The sequence below is a fragment of the Neophocaena asiaeorientalis genome, unplaced genomic scaffold (genome assembly GCF_003031525.2).
Source record: "Neophocaena asiaeorientalis asiaeorientalis breed wild unplaced genomic scaffold, Neophocaena_asiaeorientalis_V1.1 scaffold398, whole genome shotgun sequence".
NCBI lineage: Eukaryota > Metazoa > Chordata > Mammalia > Artiodactyla > Phocoenidae > Neophocaena > Neophocaena asiaeorientalis.
Window position 1 is genome coordinate 2,243,444 of NW_020173416.1, and position 17,781 is coordinate 2,261,224.

At 45.3% G+C, this 17,781-nt stretch overlaps 1 protein-coding gene across 1 annotated transcript in view; it reads right to left on the reverse strand.

The window, feature by feature from the left end:
- The window catches only part of PLEKHH1 (pleckstrin homology, MyTH4 and FERM domain containing H1), a 44,988-nt gene extending 35,354 nt beyond the window's left edge, over positions 1-9,634 (reverse strand). The window contains exon 1 of the mRNA XM_024747247.1: positions 9,498-9,634. Coding sequence (XP_024603015.1) covers positions 9,498-9,623 — 126 coding nt within the window. The 5' untranslated portion in view covers positions 9,624-9,634. The remainder of the gene's footprint in view (positions 1-9,497) is intronic.
- Positions 9,635-17,781: the final 8,147 nt, after the last annotated feature.

Below are 17,781 nucleotides of genomic sequence, written 5' to 3' on the forward strand. Positions count from 1 at the left end.
AAAAAAAAAAAAAAAAAAGAGCCCAGAGATGAGAGCCAGGGGGCTGCACCAGAGAATGTACACAAACTTTACCAAGTCCTGATTATTAGATAGGTTCTTCAGTCCTCTGAGATGTCCCAGGCTCCTCCTAATAAGTTCCGTTTGCTTAAGCTGGCCAGAGCTGGTGTCTCTGCCCTCATCAGAAACACCCCTAACTAATACAATTACTGGGAGCATTTAATTTTTAAGAATACAATGAAATACTGAATGGGAAGGCTTTGGATTCTTGACCAGTTTCCTAGACTAACCTTCATTAATTTACTTATTTTTAGCTTTTTATTTTATATTGGGGTACAGCCGATTAACAATGCTGTGATAGTTTCAGGTACACAGCAAAGCGACTCAGCCGTACCTACAGAGGTATCCATTCTCCCCAAACTCCCCTCCCATCCAGGCTGCCACAGAACATTGTGCAGAGTTCCCTGTGCTCTACAGTAGGTCCTTGCTAGAGATTAACCTTCATTTAGATCTGACATCTGCTCTGTAGCTCAGAACACATATGATTTCCATAGGAAACGATCATTCATATTCGTGACTTTACAGATGGAGAAACCAAGGTAGAGGGATGAATAGAATGTATTTGAGTCCTACCTCCCACTTGGGCATTTCCATTTGTGTCAAGAGTGATTAATAACACTGGTCAGAGGCAGAAATCACTCTGTCACTGACAACATGGTCAGTATTTTACACCCCCAAGGTCTTAATATTAGACATATTTTAAGGTATACTATCAGCGAAGCAGATGGAAAGGCGCCCCTCGGAGCCTAGGGTCTCCTCCCAGTCTTGGCCCAACAGACACCTGGTCCTCCTTGCTGCCGACCCTCCAGCCATTCTTATCTTCTGGGCAAGGACACTGGAGACTCAAAGCGTTCTGTATTCACCTTTATGCTAGAGTATTCTCTTTTCTCTAAAGCGAATTTCTGAACATTAAAACTATTTGGAACATCTGGAAGTTTTTTAAAAGAGAAGAGTACAATGACCATCTATGTATCCATCACTGTGCTCCAACAATTACCAACATCCTGCCATCCTTGTTTGAAGAGAATATCTTTAACATCACGTTTCCCTCTGTTTTTATGAAAACACATTTTCTCCATTGCCACTGGAACACTCCCGGGGTGTCTATGCCGGAATATCATGGTTGGGGTTTTCAAACTCTTCTTTTAACCGCAGCATCAACACTTCTCGTGATGGCAGATCATTCCTTATGCTCACTTAGAGGGCCACACCTGGACCTCTGAAAAGCTGAGCTACTCGCAGGTCCCCCTTATTTGGGTTCTGTTTCTCCTTTCAGAGGGTTCCCTAGGACCGTGTCCTCAGCTATCCTTTTAGTTTGTGGGTCTGGCTGAGACATCAGCCAAGGCGGTGTCAGGTTTGGGCAGCTGACTTTTAGGCAGGATCTACTTTCACCAGCTGCGACTTAACCTGAGACTCGTAAGCCACCCTAGAACAGGCTGCAGCGACCTGATGAAATGCACTGGGCACCAACCTGGTATTTAATCCCCATGTCCACAGCTCCTTGTTACACTCGGTGACGCTGTGAAATACTGGCCCCAAAGGCAGCAGGCACCCTCTTGCGCTCCCAGCACAGACCTGCGTGCTGAGTGGTGGTCTGAGCCCAGAGCCACGCCAGGCTGGGTCTCAGCTATCCCTCTGAAAAGGGTTCAACATCCTTACCACTGCTTTGCACCGGCTGGAGAGAATGGAACAGGTAAGTCTAAGGCTCTGGAGCCCGACTGGCTCCACCACAGTGTGGCTTTAGATAAATTCTTAACCTCTCTTTGCCTCAGTTTCCTCACCACCTCCTAGTATCCACCTCCTAGGACGGCTGTGAAGATCACAGGGGATGCCTCATGTCAAGCTCACGTGTACAACTTGGCACTAACTGAGCAGTTCGCAGCTATAAGCCACTTGTTGGATTTTCATATACAAAGATGGCACTTAGGATCAGGGTCAGCTTGCCTGGGACAGTCCAGTGGTCACCTGTCATCCAGAATAATTAGTAATAGAGCCTTCTTTTCTCTCTCCAAAGTGTCCCAGTTTAGATGATAAATTACCCGGCCATCCTACTTATGATCCATCTACAGAAAGAATGGCTTTAAGTCAGAGGTTGCCAACTATTAGCCTACAGAGCATCACGCAAGACCTACAGTGCTGCGGGCATTGAGGCAACACAGATATAACTAAACAAGGCCACTTGCTATGTGTCCAGCACTGGTTAAAGCACTTTAGGTGTATCAACTCATTTAATCTTCAACACAATCCTAGAAGGCAGGTCCTATTATTATCCCTGTTGTACAGATAAGGAAACTGACGCAGAGGGGTTAGGTAACTTGCCTAACGTCACACAGCTAGGAGGCGGAGCCGGGATTCAAACTCAGGAGGACTGGCTCCGGAGTCTATTATACTCTTAGCCACCGTGCCCCTCACATCCAAATCTCACGTCCCGTGAAAACCCAGATTCCACATGCAACCCCCGATTTCCAGCTTCTCCTGAAAACTCAGGAGATCTGGACACACTAGGATTACCTTTTCTCATGGCAATACCTGGCTTCCTCCTCAAGCTGTAGCACACTGCCCCGAATCCTCACTCATGTAAGTTTAGTTACCTGCAGGCCTTTGAGACTGCAACCCACAGTTTTAGCCGTTAAATGGTTCTAACTCTGTTGTAATAGAAGACAATGATTCTCAACTTTTTGTTTTTTTAGTATCAAATCTTTTGTTCAATTGAAATCATATGCTCATTCCCAAGATAAAACTGGGGGGTCGCCCTGCTGTCTGAGTGCAGAAGAGGCAGGAAAGAAAGGACTCCAAGTCTTGTCTGTGGGTCCACTGCTCCCCTCCCCCCCCCCACCCAGAACCCCCTCTGAGGCTCAAAGGGCTCAAGGCTCCACTAGAAGGACAGGTGAATGAGCCCAGGGACATGGCCAGGGCAAGAGTTCGTGGCAGTAGATTTCACACCCTCAGGGGCATAAGGATTCACATGGAGCTTGTTACAGATTCCTGGGCCTTGACTATAGAGGTTTTTATTTAGCAGGTCTGAGGCATGGACCCAGGAATGTGCTTGAAAAGAATATCCCAGGTGATCCTGATGCAGGTGGTCTACAGACCACACTCTGAAAAACACTAGATTGGCCGCTGAACACAAAGCAAGCATCCCAGGGCAGAGCCCCTATCGGCACAGGATCCTTCTCGAATGGCTTTATAGGAGTACAAAGCTCTAGCAAGACTATGGTTCCTGAGAAATACTATAGTGGGTCTTATTAAAAATGGGGGTTAGGAGAATAAAAAAATTTCTCTACACACACATACGTATGCACTCATACACAGTGAATAAAAGTTCTAGAAGGCATCTACTCCCAAAGCAAATGGGATCCATCAGCAAGGAGATCTTCTAAGGCTGATTCTGTGATGACTTTATGCAGATTTTATTTCCAACTAGTCATGACAGCCCTAGTATTCTCCTTTTATAGTACCTGGCCTTTTCACAAATTCTGAGGTATTTAAGGATATGTTTTTCTGGGCCTTGTGTTCTATCAGCACGTTGTGAAGCTGGTGTCTAAACTGAATCACCGCCTCTGTATAATCCGTGGTCAGAGCGGGGAGAAGCAATAGTCATTGTTCCTTTGTTTAAGGACTGAACTGAACCATTTATACACTCAAAAAAAAGTCCTGAAGTACAAATTTCTGGTATATAAATATAAAACCGAGTTACTGTATTTCAAAACATTGGTTGGAGAAACTAGTAAGGGATTCTAGAAAAAGAGGAAGTGCACACAGTCCCACCGGAACAGGCTTCGGGAAGAGGTGCCTCAGTGAAAACTATTCAAGCTCAAAAATGACGGATGTTTTATTACGTAATGTCTTCTCTTTAATAGATCCACTCAAATCCCTTTTGAAAGCAGAGAGGGAGTAAATAAATCAAAAAATTTTAACTTGTTTTAGTCCTAATATTGATGCCATGTATTCATCATGATACAAAGCTCTTTTGAGGATAGACAGTATACTCCCACTTTTCTGATGGGAAAACTGAGGCACAAGTTTAGCAAGAATGAACAAAGTCCAAGGGACTTTTAATATCCAGCTCGTAGAAGAGCATCAGTTTTTAGATTGATCTGACTACCTCTGTGACTTCTTCAACCAAGAAGAGCGCTGGGGAAACGGTTCCCAAGAGCAGACAAGATGTGAGCTCTAAGACATGAGCCATTCCCTCAACTTCTGTGCTGGATGGAAAGTGACCCACAGCTCACCTGGCTTCGGAATGGGCGGCCCGGGCAAGGGCACGTCAGACCGTGACAGGTGTCCCAGCGGAAGCAAGGTCTAGGGCTGCCTCTTCTCCTCATCCTTCCTGCCCTCTCTCACCCTTAGGTGAGGGATTATCCTGTCTCGAATGGCAATTCCGCAAGAGGGAGTCAGGTACGGGCAGACTGTGGGGTGGGGAAGGAAGAGGGCTTGCTTCCAAGCCTTAGTGGCCAGTGTGCAGTACCTGATCCCAGGCAGGGCCGGGCCCCTGGGAAACACACAGGCTTGGCCTGCCCTATACGACCGCCTGCAGCGAGTGAGCGGCCATCTGTCATCCAGGTAATGCAATCTCCACGGGCGGCCGGGCGGGCTGTGCGGAACGGCAGAGGTGGAGGGGACAGGCGAGGGCGGGGGCTGGCCAGAGGGACCCAGCTGACCTGGCTCACCTGGGTGCAGGTGGGTACTGATGATGACTAACTAGGAAGTTCTGGGAGCAGCAACAGAGACGGGGACCAGGGCCCGGCCCCGGCAGGAGCTCTCCTGAGAAACCTGGGTCATCTCTTCCTGTGACCTGAAAGTTACCTTGACGTATTGGGGAAAACCTCTAATGAATTGCTAAACCTGGCCTACTGGTTTGGGGATGACAGCAGGTGACAGGCACAGCCCTCACATTGAGAAACATGGTGTTTACGGCCTTAAGGTTTCCTGCCAAGAGGTCCAGTGTCAGGCTAATGTCCCAGCCCTCTTCCCTACTTAAGTCTCCCAGCCCATGATTCCTAGTCAAGATTTCTTTCTCTCCCCTCCCACACCGCCAGGCTCTTCTGCCCTGTGTCTATACACTTCTCCTTTCTTTACCCAAGTCACGCTCTGAGCCCCCAACATTGTTACGGGAGGGCATTCTGGTTACTTTGATGGTGAGCAAATACAGTCTGGAAGAGAAGAAGGGGCCGATATTATAGAAGTTCAACCTACCCAGACCCAAGGGGCTGTGGAAGAAGAGGTGTTTGTTTATAATGTGTTTGAGGCCCCTGGGGAATAGAGGAGGAAGGCATTTAAAAACATTTTTCTATCATGAAATATTTCAGGCCAACAGAAACATGCAGAGAATATTTTTTTTAAAACATGTATCCACCATTCATCTTGGTCAAATCTTAATTTTTGTCTTCTCTGCTTCTGCTGTTCCTAAGAAATGGACCACAACAGACATGTGAAGCCTCCAGTGTACCTCTCTCCCATGTTACCCCTCTCCTTCCAAGTGAACTTACCCTATGCTTGGCTGTGTTTACATTTTTGCCTCATTTGTATACACCCCTAAACAACAGAGAGTACTGTTTTGTGCAGGTTTTAAAACTTTATATAAACTGTATTGTTCTCTCTCTATATCCTTCTGATCTTTTTTGTTCAATGTTGGTTTTTGAGATTTATTGACCTTATACATGTAGCTTTACTTGACTCATTTTTAACTGCAATGTACTATTCCATCGTACAAATACACTCAACATGGTTACCCATCCCCCGTTGATAGACATTTAGAGTATTTCCAATTTTTCATGCATCATTGCTGCAAAGGACATTCTTGTATAGGTCTATTTATGACCAATATATTTGGATTCTTTCTTTTTTTTTTAATTGAAGTATAGTTGGTTTAAAATGTTGTGTTTGGATTTATTGCTACCATTGCATTTTGTGCTTCGTATTTACTACTTTTTTCCTATACTCCTTTCTCTCTTCCTCACCTGGATTTAATAGACTTTATTCCATTTCCAGTAGCAGCTCTCCTGATTTGAAAGCTATATGCTCTATTTCTATTTGTTATCTCTATTATTCTAGACTTAAAATCTAGACTTAAAGACTGCTATTTGTTCCCCACGTTCTGTTCTCCACTGCTCTTTCACACGAACTCTGACTTTTAACAGAGCATATCGTTATCCAGAATAAAGACGACACTTTGCAATCTTTCCTGCAGCCTGGTATAACCACATGAATAAGTGGCCAGTGGGATGTGAGTAGAAGGAATGAAGGCAACCTTTGGCCCGTGCTATCAAAGGGAAGGAGCTGGAATGTGGACATGAGGGTGAACCACCTTCAAACATGTAGCAGACCTCCCCCCAGAGCTAGATTGCTTATGTCTGGAATGTTACATGAAAAGGAATGGATTTTTTAAACATATATACTGCTTGGTCTTATCCTGCTTCCTAAATCTGAGGCTTTAAGTCTTTCACCAAGTTTGGGAACTTTAAAGCCATTATCTCTTTGAATCATGCCTCTCTTTCACTTTCTTCTCCACTTCTGGAATCTCCATAAGGATCCTGTCATTCTGGCAACCACATCTCAGCCTGTGTCTTCATCTCTCTATGCTGCCCTCAGGTCTATCTTTCTGTTCGTGAAGTCTGTCTCACGTGGTACCTAATCTGACATTAATCTATCCACTGAACACTTAATTTCATTGCAAACATTTTTCATTTCTGGCAGTTCTATTTGGTTCTTTTTCTCATCTTTTTGGATGGTGTCTTGTTCTTGTCTTATATTTTCAATTACTTTATTATGTCTTCAATAGTTTTTTTTGGTGGGGTGGGGCATACCACGCAGCTTGCAGGATCTTAGTTCTCCGACAGGGATTGAACCCAGGCCCTCGGCAGTGAAAGCACAGAGTCCTAACCGCTGGATCGCCAGGGAATTCCTTTCAATAGTTCTGAACGCATTGATTTAGTGTGTTGCCAACGGTTCTATTATTAGAAATTCTTGTGGTGATCGAGTCCGGTTGTTTGTTGCATACGTGGACTCTCACTCACTGTGGGTTATTCTCCCAAGTATTTAGTCATCATGGATCATATATTCATCTTCACTAAGGACGTTATTTTTCCCTGTGGGGATCCTGTGTAATCAGGGCTGAGGTCTTGTTCCTCCAGAAGAGGTTCTGTGTCTGCTTCTACAAGGTCTCTGGGGTTATCACTGGCCCAGAACTTCATGTTCCTAATCCACACAGATAGTATAAATTCTCATGTTAAACCCCTAACGTCATCAGGCTCTCGGGGAACAATTTTCATTTTCTTTATTTTTCTTTTTTCTGCCCAGAGCCTTGGCTAAGTATGAGAAGCTGTTCTGTCATCTCCCTGTGCTAGTGGGTGATTTTCTTCTCCTTGTGCACCTTTTTATTTCGTGTAAACTCCTTTGATAGTCCTGACTTTACCTGGGAAGTTTCAGTTTCAGCTCCAGCCTCCAACTGGCCAGACCTCATCTCTGTCTCCACAGATGTTAAAACTCAACCTTGACAGTTGCGTTACTAAAGGGAGGTCACACTCACCCGTCCCAACTCAGCTGCCAGTGTTGAGTTCCACTCTGGTTTTTCCTCTTCATTTTGCCCCCTGAGGATTCCTCTCATTTTTTTTAGTACACAGCTCTGCACTTAGAGGGATATTTTAAATATTTAATCTAGTATGAGTAGGTGTCTCATGGTGGTCATTTTTAGGTTATTACTAGAAACAGAAGTCTCCTGGCTCTGAGATGTGCTTTAGACTAGCTGGCTGAATCAATCCCTTCTTATCCCTTCCTTCCCTCGTACACCTCCAATTCCATACACAAGACAAAGTTCTCAAATTTGATGGTGTACAAGACCAACTTCTGGGCGCTTCTGAAACATACAGATAATTAGCAGCACGAGACTTGCATCAGGAGGACTGGGGTGGGGCCCAGGAACATACATGGTTAACCAGCACTCTAGCTTTCTGGCATAGGGGGACCCAGGACCACACCAGTGTCTAAGGTTTATTTCCCTTTCCCCGAGGTGGCTGAATTCTACTAGCAGTACCTGAACCACACCCAAAGGAACCCTGCCGGTCTCCAGTCTGCAAAGCCTGAACTAGGAGACAGCAATGCCAGCACACCCAAGGTTCATGAATTCTAGTCCAAGCTAGTCTAGGGCCACTCCCCTCAGCAGTGGAAGGGCAGAGGTGATGTCAATGACTGGTCTTCTTGGACTCCAGGTTGTGGGGTTGTCAAGAAAACAGGTCATTTATGCAGGCTTTATTCATCAAGACTTTGGCATTACTTAGAGGCGGACTGAATTTTACTTTTGTACTAGGAAAGAACGGTTTACTAGCAGATGGCTACTGCAAACAAAACTATAGACAGAATGGTTGATTCAATTAAGATATATATATTTTAGTGTAGGTTGCCACTTTCTAGATGGGTTATGCTCCAAAATGCCTCTGAAAACAGCCGTTTAGAATGTATCTTCCCATGGAAACATTATGAATAATGGTCAGTTTCCCAGCCCAGCCCACCCAAACCTGTAAAGATAATAACTGTTCCCATTTAAAACCGATTCTATGCCAGAACTTTTATATATGTCATCTGATACAATTCTCAAAATGATTCCGAAAGGTAGACATGTGTGTCCCTGCCTGAGAAGTGAAGGGACTGGCCCACTGTCACGTAGCTAGGAAGTGGCAGAGCCAGGCAGGTCTGGCTCCAAAGTCTGTATCATTGTCACCAGAAACCAGCCTGCCTTCCACAGCTCATAATCTTAATAGAGGGTGAGCAGCAGGGTGGGGATATCCATTCTTCTCTCCTAAAATATCTTCCTTCCCCACATTGAGGAAGAAATGTTAGGGGAATAATAGAACCTCCACTGTAGATACACGTGACTCAAGAGATGATGCACGACCATGAAGACCTGTATCATTTCTCTGGTGTTTCATATGGAGAAGCAGAGCAGGAAAGGATGCAAGATGACAGACTGGTCAACTGCTTAGAATTTGGTCTTTGAAAAAACAAACCACCTTGGGTTTCATTTTACAAGAATGGAAAGCACCTTATTAAAAGTTCACCTTCCTGCAACAGAGAATAAATAAGCCCTGGAGATCTAATGTACAGTATAGTGAATACAGACAACAATATTGTAGTATAATCATCAAACTTGCTAAGAGACTGGAACTTAATTACTCCAACCACTAAAAAGAAATGATAATTATGGAATACGATAGACGTGCTAATTACTGCTACAATGGCAATCATATTAAAATATATAAATAGATCGAATTAACATGTACACCTTGAATTACACAATGTTATATGTCAAATATATTTCAATCTATCAACCAATCAATCAAACCGCTCAGAAAAAAAAGAAAAAGAAAGTTGGCTTTCCCCAACTCTCCCTCTCTGACAGTGACCTCTGCAGGGACATTAGAGGCTGCCTGCTCTCCAGGACTCACCTTGTCGGCCAACAGCTCCCTTATCTTGCTGGCCTGCAGGCGGAACCGGAATAGCTGGCTTTCCAGGGCCAGGCAGCGCTTCTGCCAGTCCACACTGGTCCGGGTCTCCACCTTGAGTTCTGCCATGATGCAAGCAACTTCTGGAGATTCCAGGGAGCCCTGAGGGCCAGCACACAGAGAGGGGAAAAGATAAGTAAGTGTGTGAAGAAGAGTTCTCTGCGGAAAGGAGGAGGAGACCAAAGGAGGACAGAGGAAACAGGGCGGGGGAAGGTAAGTGAGCCTGGCTCTCCCTCTGTCCCATGGCCAGCTCTCTGAGCTCAGCATGTCCCGTTCCATCAGAAGGTAGCTGCGCAACCTCAGGAAATCACAAAACCCAAGAAACCACAAGGAGAACCTAGTCTCATTGTTACAGAAGTGAAAAGTAAGGCTCATTTGTTTTTCATTCAACTATCCATTTAACAAAAATGTATTCATTCAACAAACATCTATGTGCCAGACACTGTTCTAGGCACTGGAGATGCAAAGGGAAATGAGAGAGGTCCCCTTGTCTTTTTGAAGAACTCTTAGTAAAGTCTAATTGCAAAATTACAGTGTAGTGGCAATTGCTAATCAATATGCAGATAAATGGAAGGAGAGAAATGGAGTGGACTATGCTGGGGGGAGGGTGTTTAGGGAAGGCTTAAAGTGGGTAACAGATTCATCCATGATCACGTGGCTAACTGGAGGCAGAACCCTGGTTCCCAGGTGAGTACTGATTCTTTACAACTATACAAATTTTAGATGGGAAAAAAATGGGACGAAAATGTAATGCTTCAAATTTCCTTGACAACTTTCTATTTAGTTGGGATTTCATATATTGTCATCAAATCATCCTGTTTTGGAACAGATTCTCACTCTTTCCTTTAAGTTATAAAATGCAAATCAGAAAATTAGTAGATATTTTGCTGTAGCCTCTGGAGAAAACCACAAGTCTTTAGAAAACACTTTAGACAAATTCAGAACAAGCCAAGGAGACACCTATAATATTTCCAGGCAGGGGAATTTACCCAGATGTCTCCTGAACATATTTTAGAGAAAAAAAACCTGGGTCGGGGATGAGAAAATGAAGAAGGATGTATGAGTGTGTATGAGAAGGGAGACACAGGCGCAGAGGGGGCACAAAGCAGAGAAGGGCTGGAAGACACATCCACCACCAGGACTTTCTAAATCCCCCTTCCAGGGTGCTATTAATAATTATGTTTGGCAACAAGCATAAATTTGGTCTGTCCCAAACCATGACTTATGGTCTCCCTACTATCAGGTGATTTTAAAGAATAATTGTTGATTTTCTAGATTGATAATATATTTTTTATTTTTATTTATTTATAATTTTTTAAAAATTTATTTATTAAAAAAATTTTTTTTGCCCACGCCATGGGCCATACAGAATCTTAGTTCCCCAACCAGGGATCAAACCCATGCCCCCTGCATTGGGAGCATGGAATCTTAACCACTGGACCGCCAGGGAAGTCCCTATTATTTATTTATGTATGTATTTATTTTTTTTTTAAGTTAATTTAGGTATTTATTTTTGGCTGTGTTGGGTCTTCGTTTCTGTGCGAGGGCTTTCTCTAGTTGCGGCGAGCGGGGTCCACTCTTCATCGCGGTGCGTGGGCCTCTCACTGTCGCGGCCTCTCTTGTTGTGGAACACAGGCTCCAGATGCGCAGGCTCAGTAGTTGTGGCTCACGGGCCTAGTTGCTCCGCAGCATGTGGATCTTCCCAGACCGGGGCTCAAACCCATGTCCCCGGCATTGGCAGACAGATTCTCAACAACTGCACCACCAGGGAAGCCCTATTATTTTTAATTTTTTTAATTTTTATGTTTTTGACTGCTCCGTGCAGCATGTGGGATCTTAGTTTCCCGACCAGGGATCAAACCCGTGCCCCCTGCAGTGGAAGCAGGGAGTCTTGATAGTATTTTTTAATGTCATCTGTTAGAGATACATATGGCTTACAGGTGAAATGATATAATGCCTCCGGTTTGCTTTAAAACACTTCACCGTAGGAGGCGAGGAGCTGGAGTGGAAGGAGATACATGCAGTAAGATTTGTGAAAATGTTGATAATTTTTGAAGCTGGGTTATGTGTGTACTGGTCTCTCTACTTGAGTATATGCCTAGAATTTCCCATAATAAAAATTTGTCATTAGAGAACAGACTTGTGGTTGCCAGGGGGGAGGGAGGGAGGGAGGGATGGACTGGGAGTTTGGGGTTAGTAGAGGCAAACTATTACATTTAGAATGGATAAACAACAAGGTCCTACTGTATAGCACAGGGAACTATATCCAATATCCTGGGATAAGCCATAATGGAAAAGAATGTAAAAAAAAGAATGTATATGTATGTATAACTGAGTCACTTTGCTGTACAGAAGAAATCAACACAACACTGTAAATCAACTATACTTCAATAAAGAAAAAGAAAGGTTAAAAAAATCGTCATTTAAAAAAAATCTCCTTTCCCTTCTTCAGGAGCCACATGGCTTCAGAAAACCCAGCCACCTCCTGTATGTCACTGAAATTACCCTGGAGCATCAGTGAGCCTGTCCTTGATAGGTTAACCACCAATATTGCTTCTCATCCCACATCTGACTTTTACAATATCATTCTCCCCTTATACGCAACAAACAGCTATTGTTTATTGAGTCCTTACTATATGCCAGGCATGTGTGGCCTCTTTAATTTTCAAGAGAACCCACGAGACAAGGAGTGGGCACTAGTCCATACTCTCAGGTGAGGACACAGAGGGACAGAGAGTTCTGTAGCTGGTAAGTAGTAGGGCTGGTATTCTCATTGCAAAATGCCTGTTTTTAGCTACTGTGCTCCTTTCCCATCCAGAAACTGCAAACAATGTTGATTTCACAATGAGTCGGGTGGACTGTTAAGAATGAAATATTTTATAGGGTCTCTCAGGATCCTTGGCACTAAGGCGAACCTACACCCCAGATTTCCCAGGGTACCCTGGTCTCAAATATTCTGACGCTTTAACCTCCATAAGCACAGACATTTATCATGTGTCCTGACTTTTTGTTTAAAAAACAGGGTCAGTAGACCCGTAGAGAAAGGCCCAACAATTAAACCACTGACGGGTCAGGTGATGGAGTCTTTCGGTTCTGGGCTGCTCAGAACACTGGGCACATGACCTCAGTCAGCCCTGCTCTCCCGGAACTGTCATCCCAAACAATCCGACATTGTGACCTCCCAGCAATCCCCACCTCAAAAGACTGGGACCAACTGGAACGGGCAGGAAGACAAAAGATGAAAACAAAACATGACCTTCTCTGAGCTAAGATCACAGCTGAAAAGACACAACAGAACCTTGTGGGGCCTCCACAGAAGGCCCGGAGGCTTCATGTTTGGTTTTCTTTGTCCTTTAAGGGGATTTTACTTTCCCTGCATAATTAAAAAAAAAAAAAAAGTGGCAGATCCGAAGGTAGGACCTTGGAGTCTTGCAACCTAGCCCTGGGCTAAGAATTAGCAGTAAAAGCACCCAAGTAAAACCGAAGGGCAGGGGAAACTCAATCCTTTTGTGTTGTTAAAAAAAAGTTTGGTGAATGTTAATTCCCTCTTATTGATTGTTAAAACTGCAGCTCAGATTCCACTGGGAGAGCGGAAACCCAAATTATCAAAATCTCCAGGGACTTTGGAAATAAGATATGTCATTGGTCTCTGCCTCGCTGTGACACCTGAGAATCTACCTAGTCTGCAGGGAGCACTTTCCCCAATCCAGCATCCTCATGACATCAAGGTTTTGAACCCATCAAGTGCTCTGCTTAATCCCCTCCCTGCCTTGGGGATGCTGGCAAGGGAGACGGCACTCTTGTTAGGCTTGTCTCGGCATGTGAAGAGAGCTAAAAGGTTTCTAAATGGATCTGGAGCAAGGTGCCTGCTGCCAAGCCAAGGCCCAGAGGCTCTTCCGACAGAAGCAGGTGGCCAGAGCTGCGGCTATATAACACAGGATGTTAAGGGAAGGTACCAGTAAGATGAACCTCAACTGCCAAGTCACCTTGTACTTGTACCTCCCATAAAGATGCGCAAGGATAAGCAGAAAGAACTTGCAGAATGGTCCTTGACTCTTCAAAGCATTGCTTTATCAGGTGTTATTTCTCTCCTTACCCTCTGGATATCCCTGAGATGGAGGACAAGTGATATAATTCACACTAAACAGATGAGAAAACTCATCACATCTGTGGCTTGCTTAGAGACACACAGCCAAGTAGTATCAGAGCTGGGCCAAGAATCCTGAACTCCCAACATCTAAAAGTGTCCTCTTTCCACGAAGATGCTTCCGTAGTGGTGGTACAGTCTTATGCTACCAGGCTAGCCTAATGCACATATAACATTAATGTGTTGTGTTAGATGAGGAAATGATATACGGGATGTGAACTGGGGACAAACCCCAGCTCAATGGTTTGTTTCACGTTTTATTCTGGAAAACTTCAAACATACATACGTAGGGAGAACAGTACAATAAATCCCCCTGTGCCCTCCAGCCAGCTAATGATCACCAGCTCACAGCCACTCTTGTGAAAGCCAGTTCTCTTGATCCCCACTAGTGCCCAGCGTACTAAACTGCTCGGCAGGCAAGAGTCAAACGGTTGCCATGGCCTTGCTACCTACTTTGGAACTCCCTAAGCCCTCCAGCACCCTGGACTGACACACCACAGAAGTCAGCAGAGATATGCCTCAAGAGGCAGGGGCTGCGTGTAGGACTGTGGTGAAGAAAGGGCACAGGACGTTGTTAGGTAACTTCAGACTCTAGCCTGTCTCAGAGAAAACGCAAACTTGAACAGGGATAGCTCTGGCAAGTTTAGGGATTTGACCAGAAATCCACAAAATGCTAAAATTTAATTTAATTTAACCGACTTTTGTTAAGTGATTCCTATGTGTGAGGTTGGGCACATAAAGATGAACAAAGATCCTGTGGCTTGTGAGGCTCAGGTCTCCCGTCTGAATATCCTGGGACTTTCCTGCAAAGAGGGCCAATCAGCACAAGTGCCTAAAAGAAAGAGGTCAGAGGTCGCTGCAGGAGGCATCAGAAGGTAACAGGGACTCTGTTCTGGGTACAGTTTCCACTAGGCTCTCCTCTGTCACCTCACTGTGGCTCACTCTCTGAGCACGAGCACCTTTTGTCATTCCCACTTGGAAAGGGCTCCGCAGATGAGGCTAACCACGTGCCCAACGGTGGGCAAGTAAGAGCTCTGCGCCCCCCTTACTGGGGTTGGAGCCGGGCGGGGGAGGGTGAGTGGATACAGGGGCACAACTCCCTCCTCTCTCACTGTCATGTGATCAAGCCAACAACATGCATTTAACCTCTTTTGGGTATTGGGTAAGCATCGCATTTCACAATGTTGGGAGAGACAGGAAAAGGTGAGCATGTTCAAGCCTTCTGGATCTGAATACGAAAAGGGGCTAAGAGAACCACGAAGACAAAACCAGTAAAGAGAAACGGCAGGGTGTAGTACGTAAGATTCTGAGTTCTGGGAGCAAAGAGACCTGGGTTTGAATACTGACTCAAGCACGAATTAATCCTGTGACCTTCGTGACCTTCGACCATTTGCTTAACTTCTCTGAGCCTCTTTGAAATTGAGGGCAATAATATTTGAAAAGGAGAGCCATAATATTAGGTGGAACCATATGAAACTGTCAACATTTAACCATTTTTTGACCTTCGAAAATGGCAATTTCATAGACCACACTGTGTCGGATTTTTTTGAGAATTAAAGGAGGTTAATATTACAAAAGCCTGGCCCGCAGGAAGCATTCAATAAATGACAGTTACTATCAACAAACAAAAGGCCAACCCACAGTGCCCTGGGCATAGTAGGAGATGCAGCCCACAGATGTGCTCACCACCAAATCAGAGAGGAGGTCAGGGGATTTTTAAAAATTATTTTATCTCTTTATTTTTGAACATTAAGCAAAAGAGTATATGGTGCAAAGTAAGCCTTCTTCTCATCCCTGTACTCCAGCCATAGTTCTCCCCAGAGGCAACTACTGTTATGGGGATTTGTGTCTTTCAGTGCAAATACAAGCTGTTCAGTGCATATACGAGTGTTCTTATATATGATGCACACACATATACACACACAAATGGTGGATATAACTCCGAGTTTCCTACATCTATCTATCTATCTATCTATCTATCTATCTATCCCATTCTCCCTTCATGCTTTTTTTTTTTAATTATTTATTTTACTTTTGGCTGCGTTGGGTCCTCATTGCTGTGCACGGACTTTCTCTAGTTGCAGCGAGCGGGGGCTACACTTCGTTGCGGTGCATGGGCTTATTGCTGTGGCTTCTCTTGTTGCGGAGCACGGGCTCTAGGTACGCGGGCTTCAGTAGTTGTGGCACGCGGGCTCAGCAGTTGTGGCTCACGGGCTCTGGAGCGCAGGCTCTGTAGTTGTGGCGCACAGGCTTAGTTGCTCCGCTGCATGTGGGATCTTCCCCGACCAGGGCTCGAACCCGTGTCCCCTGCACTGGCAGGCGAATTCTTAACCACTGCGCCACCAGGGAAGCCTCCCTTCATGCTTTTTAACAGCTTTATTGTATTCTACTGTATGGCTATTACATGATCTCATTTGAGTCCCTAATTGACAGGTATTTGGGTTGTTTTAAACCTTTTGCTAAAATAAACAATGCTGCAATGAATGTTCAACGAATAGACATCATTTCATACACATCAGAGTTTATCTGAAGGATAAAGTTCCAGAAATGGAATTGTAGGATGAAGTAATATACATTTTTAAATGGCCAAATAGTCCAAATTGCCCTCCCCTGAGGTTATTCTAATTCATACTCCAGCCAGCAACAAGGGCCAGTTTCCCCACAAAGCTGATCAGTTTTGAATTCGTTTTTGACAGAAGGGAGAGACGGTTCAGGTGGGCTGGCCAGAGAATGCAGGATGGTGGCTCAGCGGCCAGCCTGCCATGACGTCACTTGGACCGAGAGTGAGGGAATCCTGACACCTCAGCGTCAGCATGTAGAAAGCACTCTTCAACCCATAGGGAGCACAGAGATCCACACAGTTACACAGCCTCCCAGAGAGAAGGAGGGAACAGTAAAGAGCACTCCTCCAGGAGCACAGTGGGAAGAACAACACCCCTTCCCTGTAACTGGTGAAGGGGAGTCACATTTTCTCAGCTCACTTGTTAGTTTCAATGAATTTGGGACCACCGGGTGTACCCCACCATAACCCAGCTCTGAGCAGACCCCCTCAGAGGCCTATGGGAGAGGGAGGGGGGTGGACAGTGAAGCAAACCCCACATTTGGACTTTAGGAGGCGTCCGTTTGAGTCTTGCCTCTTCCACTTTTCTGCTATATGACCTTGGGCAAACCATAATTTTTCTGAGTCCTAGTTTCCTCCTTTATCAAATGGGGATAACAAGCAGAAAGACTAGAAGTTATGTTCTATAAAGTGTTTTTTTTTTTTCAGTACGCGGGCCTCTCACTGTTGCGGCCTCTCCCGTTGCGGAGTACAGGCTCCGGACGCGCAGGCTCAGCGGCCATGGCTCACGGGCCTAGCCGCTCCGCGGCATCTGGGATCTTCCCGGACTGAGGCACGAACCCGTGTCCCCTGCATCGGCAGGCGGACTCTCAACCACTGCGCCACCAGGGAAGCCCCATGTTCTATAAAGTGTTAAGTGATGTTACCGTACACAGTGCCTGCGGCATAGAAGACAGTCCAAAAAGTTTAATGAAGGAACGAATGTCTTTTCCATTGAAATTGCTATTAAAATGATCTTTCAAGCAGAAGTTTCAGCTGGAACTAAGGCTCTGTCCGGAAGCGTTTTATGAGGTGTACTCATAGTAAAAGCTTATGGAGAAGACGTCCCCTGGCAGGGCCAGATCCAACAGAGAGCGGATCTACTCCCAGATGAGGGTCTTCATGGCGTCTGCTACCTCGATTAAGGTCCCCCTGCGCCCCGGTAATCGATTCCTCTCTAAAGCTCCTAGGACGCAGAGCTCCTGGTGTCATTCGGCACCCAACTGGTTTTCTTTTCTGTTTGGCTGACCTGCCTCTAGGAGTCTAGCCTAGGACCCCTAAGAGAACCACGCAGAAATCACAGAAGAGACAACCCGAGATGAGACTTCAAGGAAAGCGGGAGGAGTGAGAGCTAGCGAGAGCTCAGGCAACGCGGTGGAAAGCCTGCAAGTTCGCTCCGGGGGCCCTTCCCGGAGCAACTGGATAGAGCCGGTCCCAAATTCCGGATCCTCTCCAGGAAGGCTACTCCAGGCCTCTCAGTG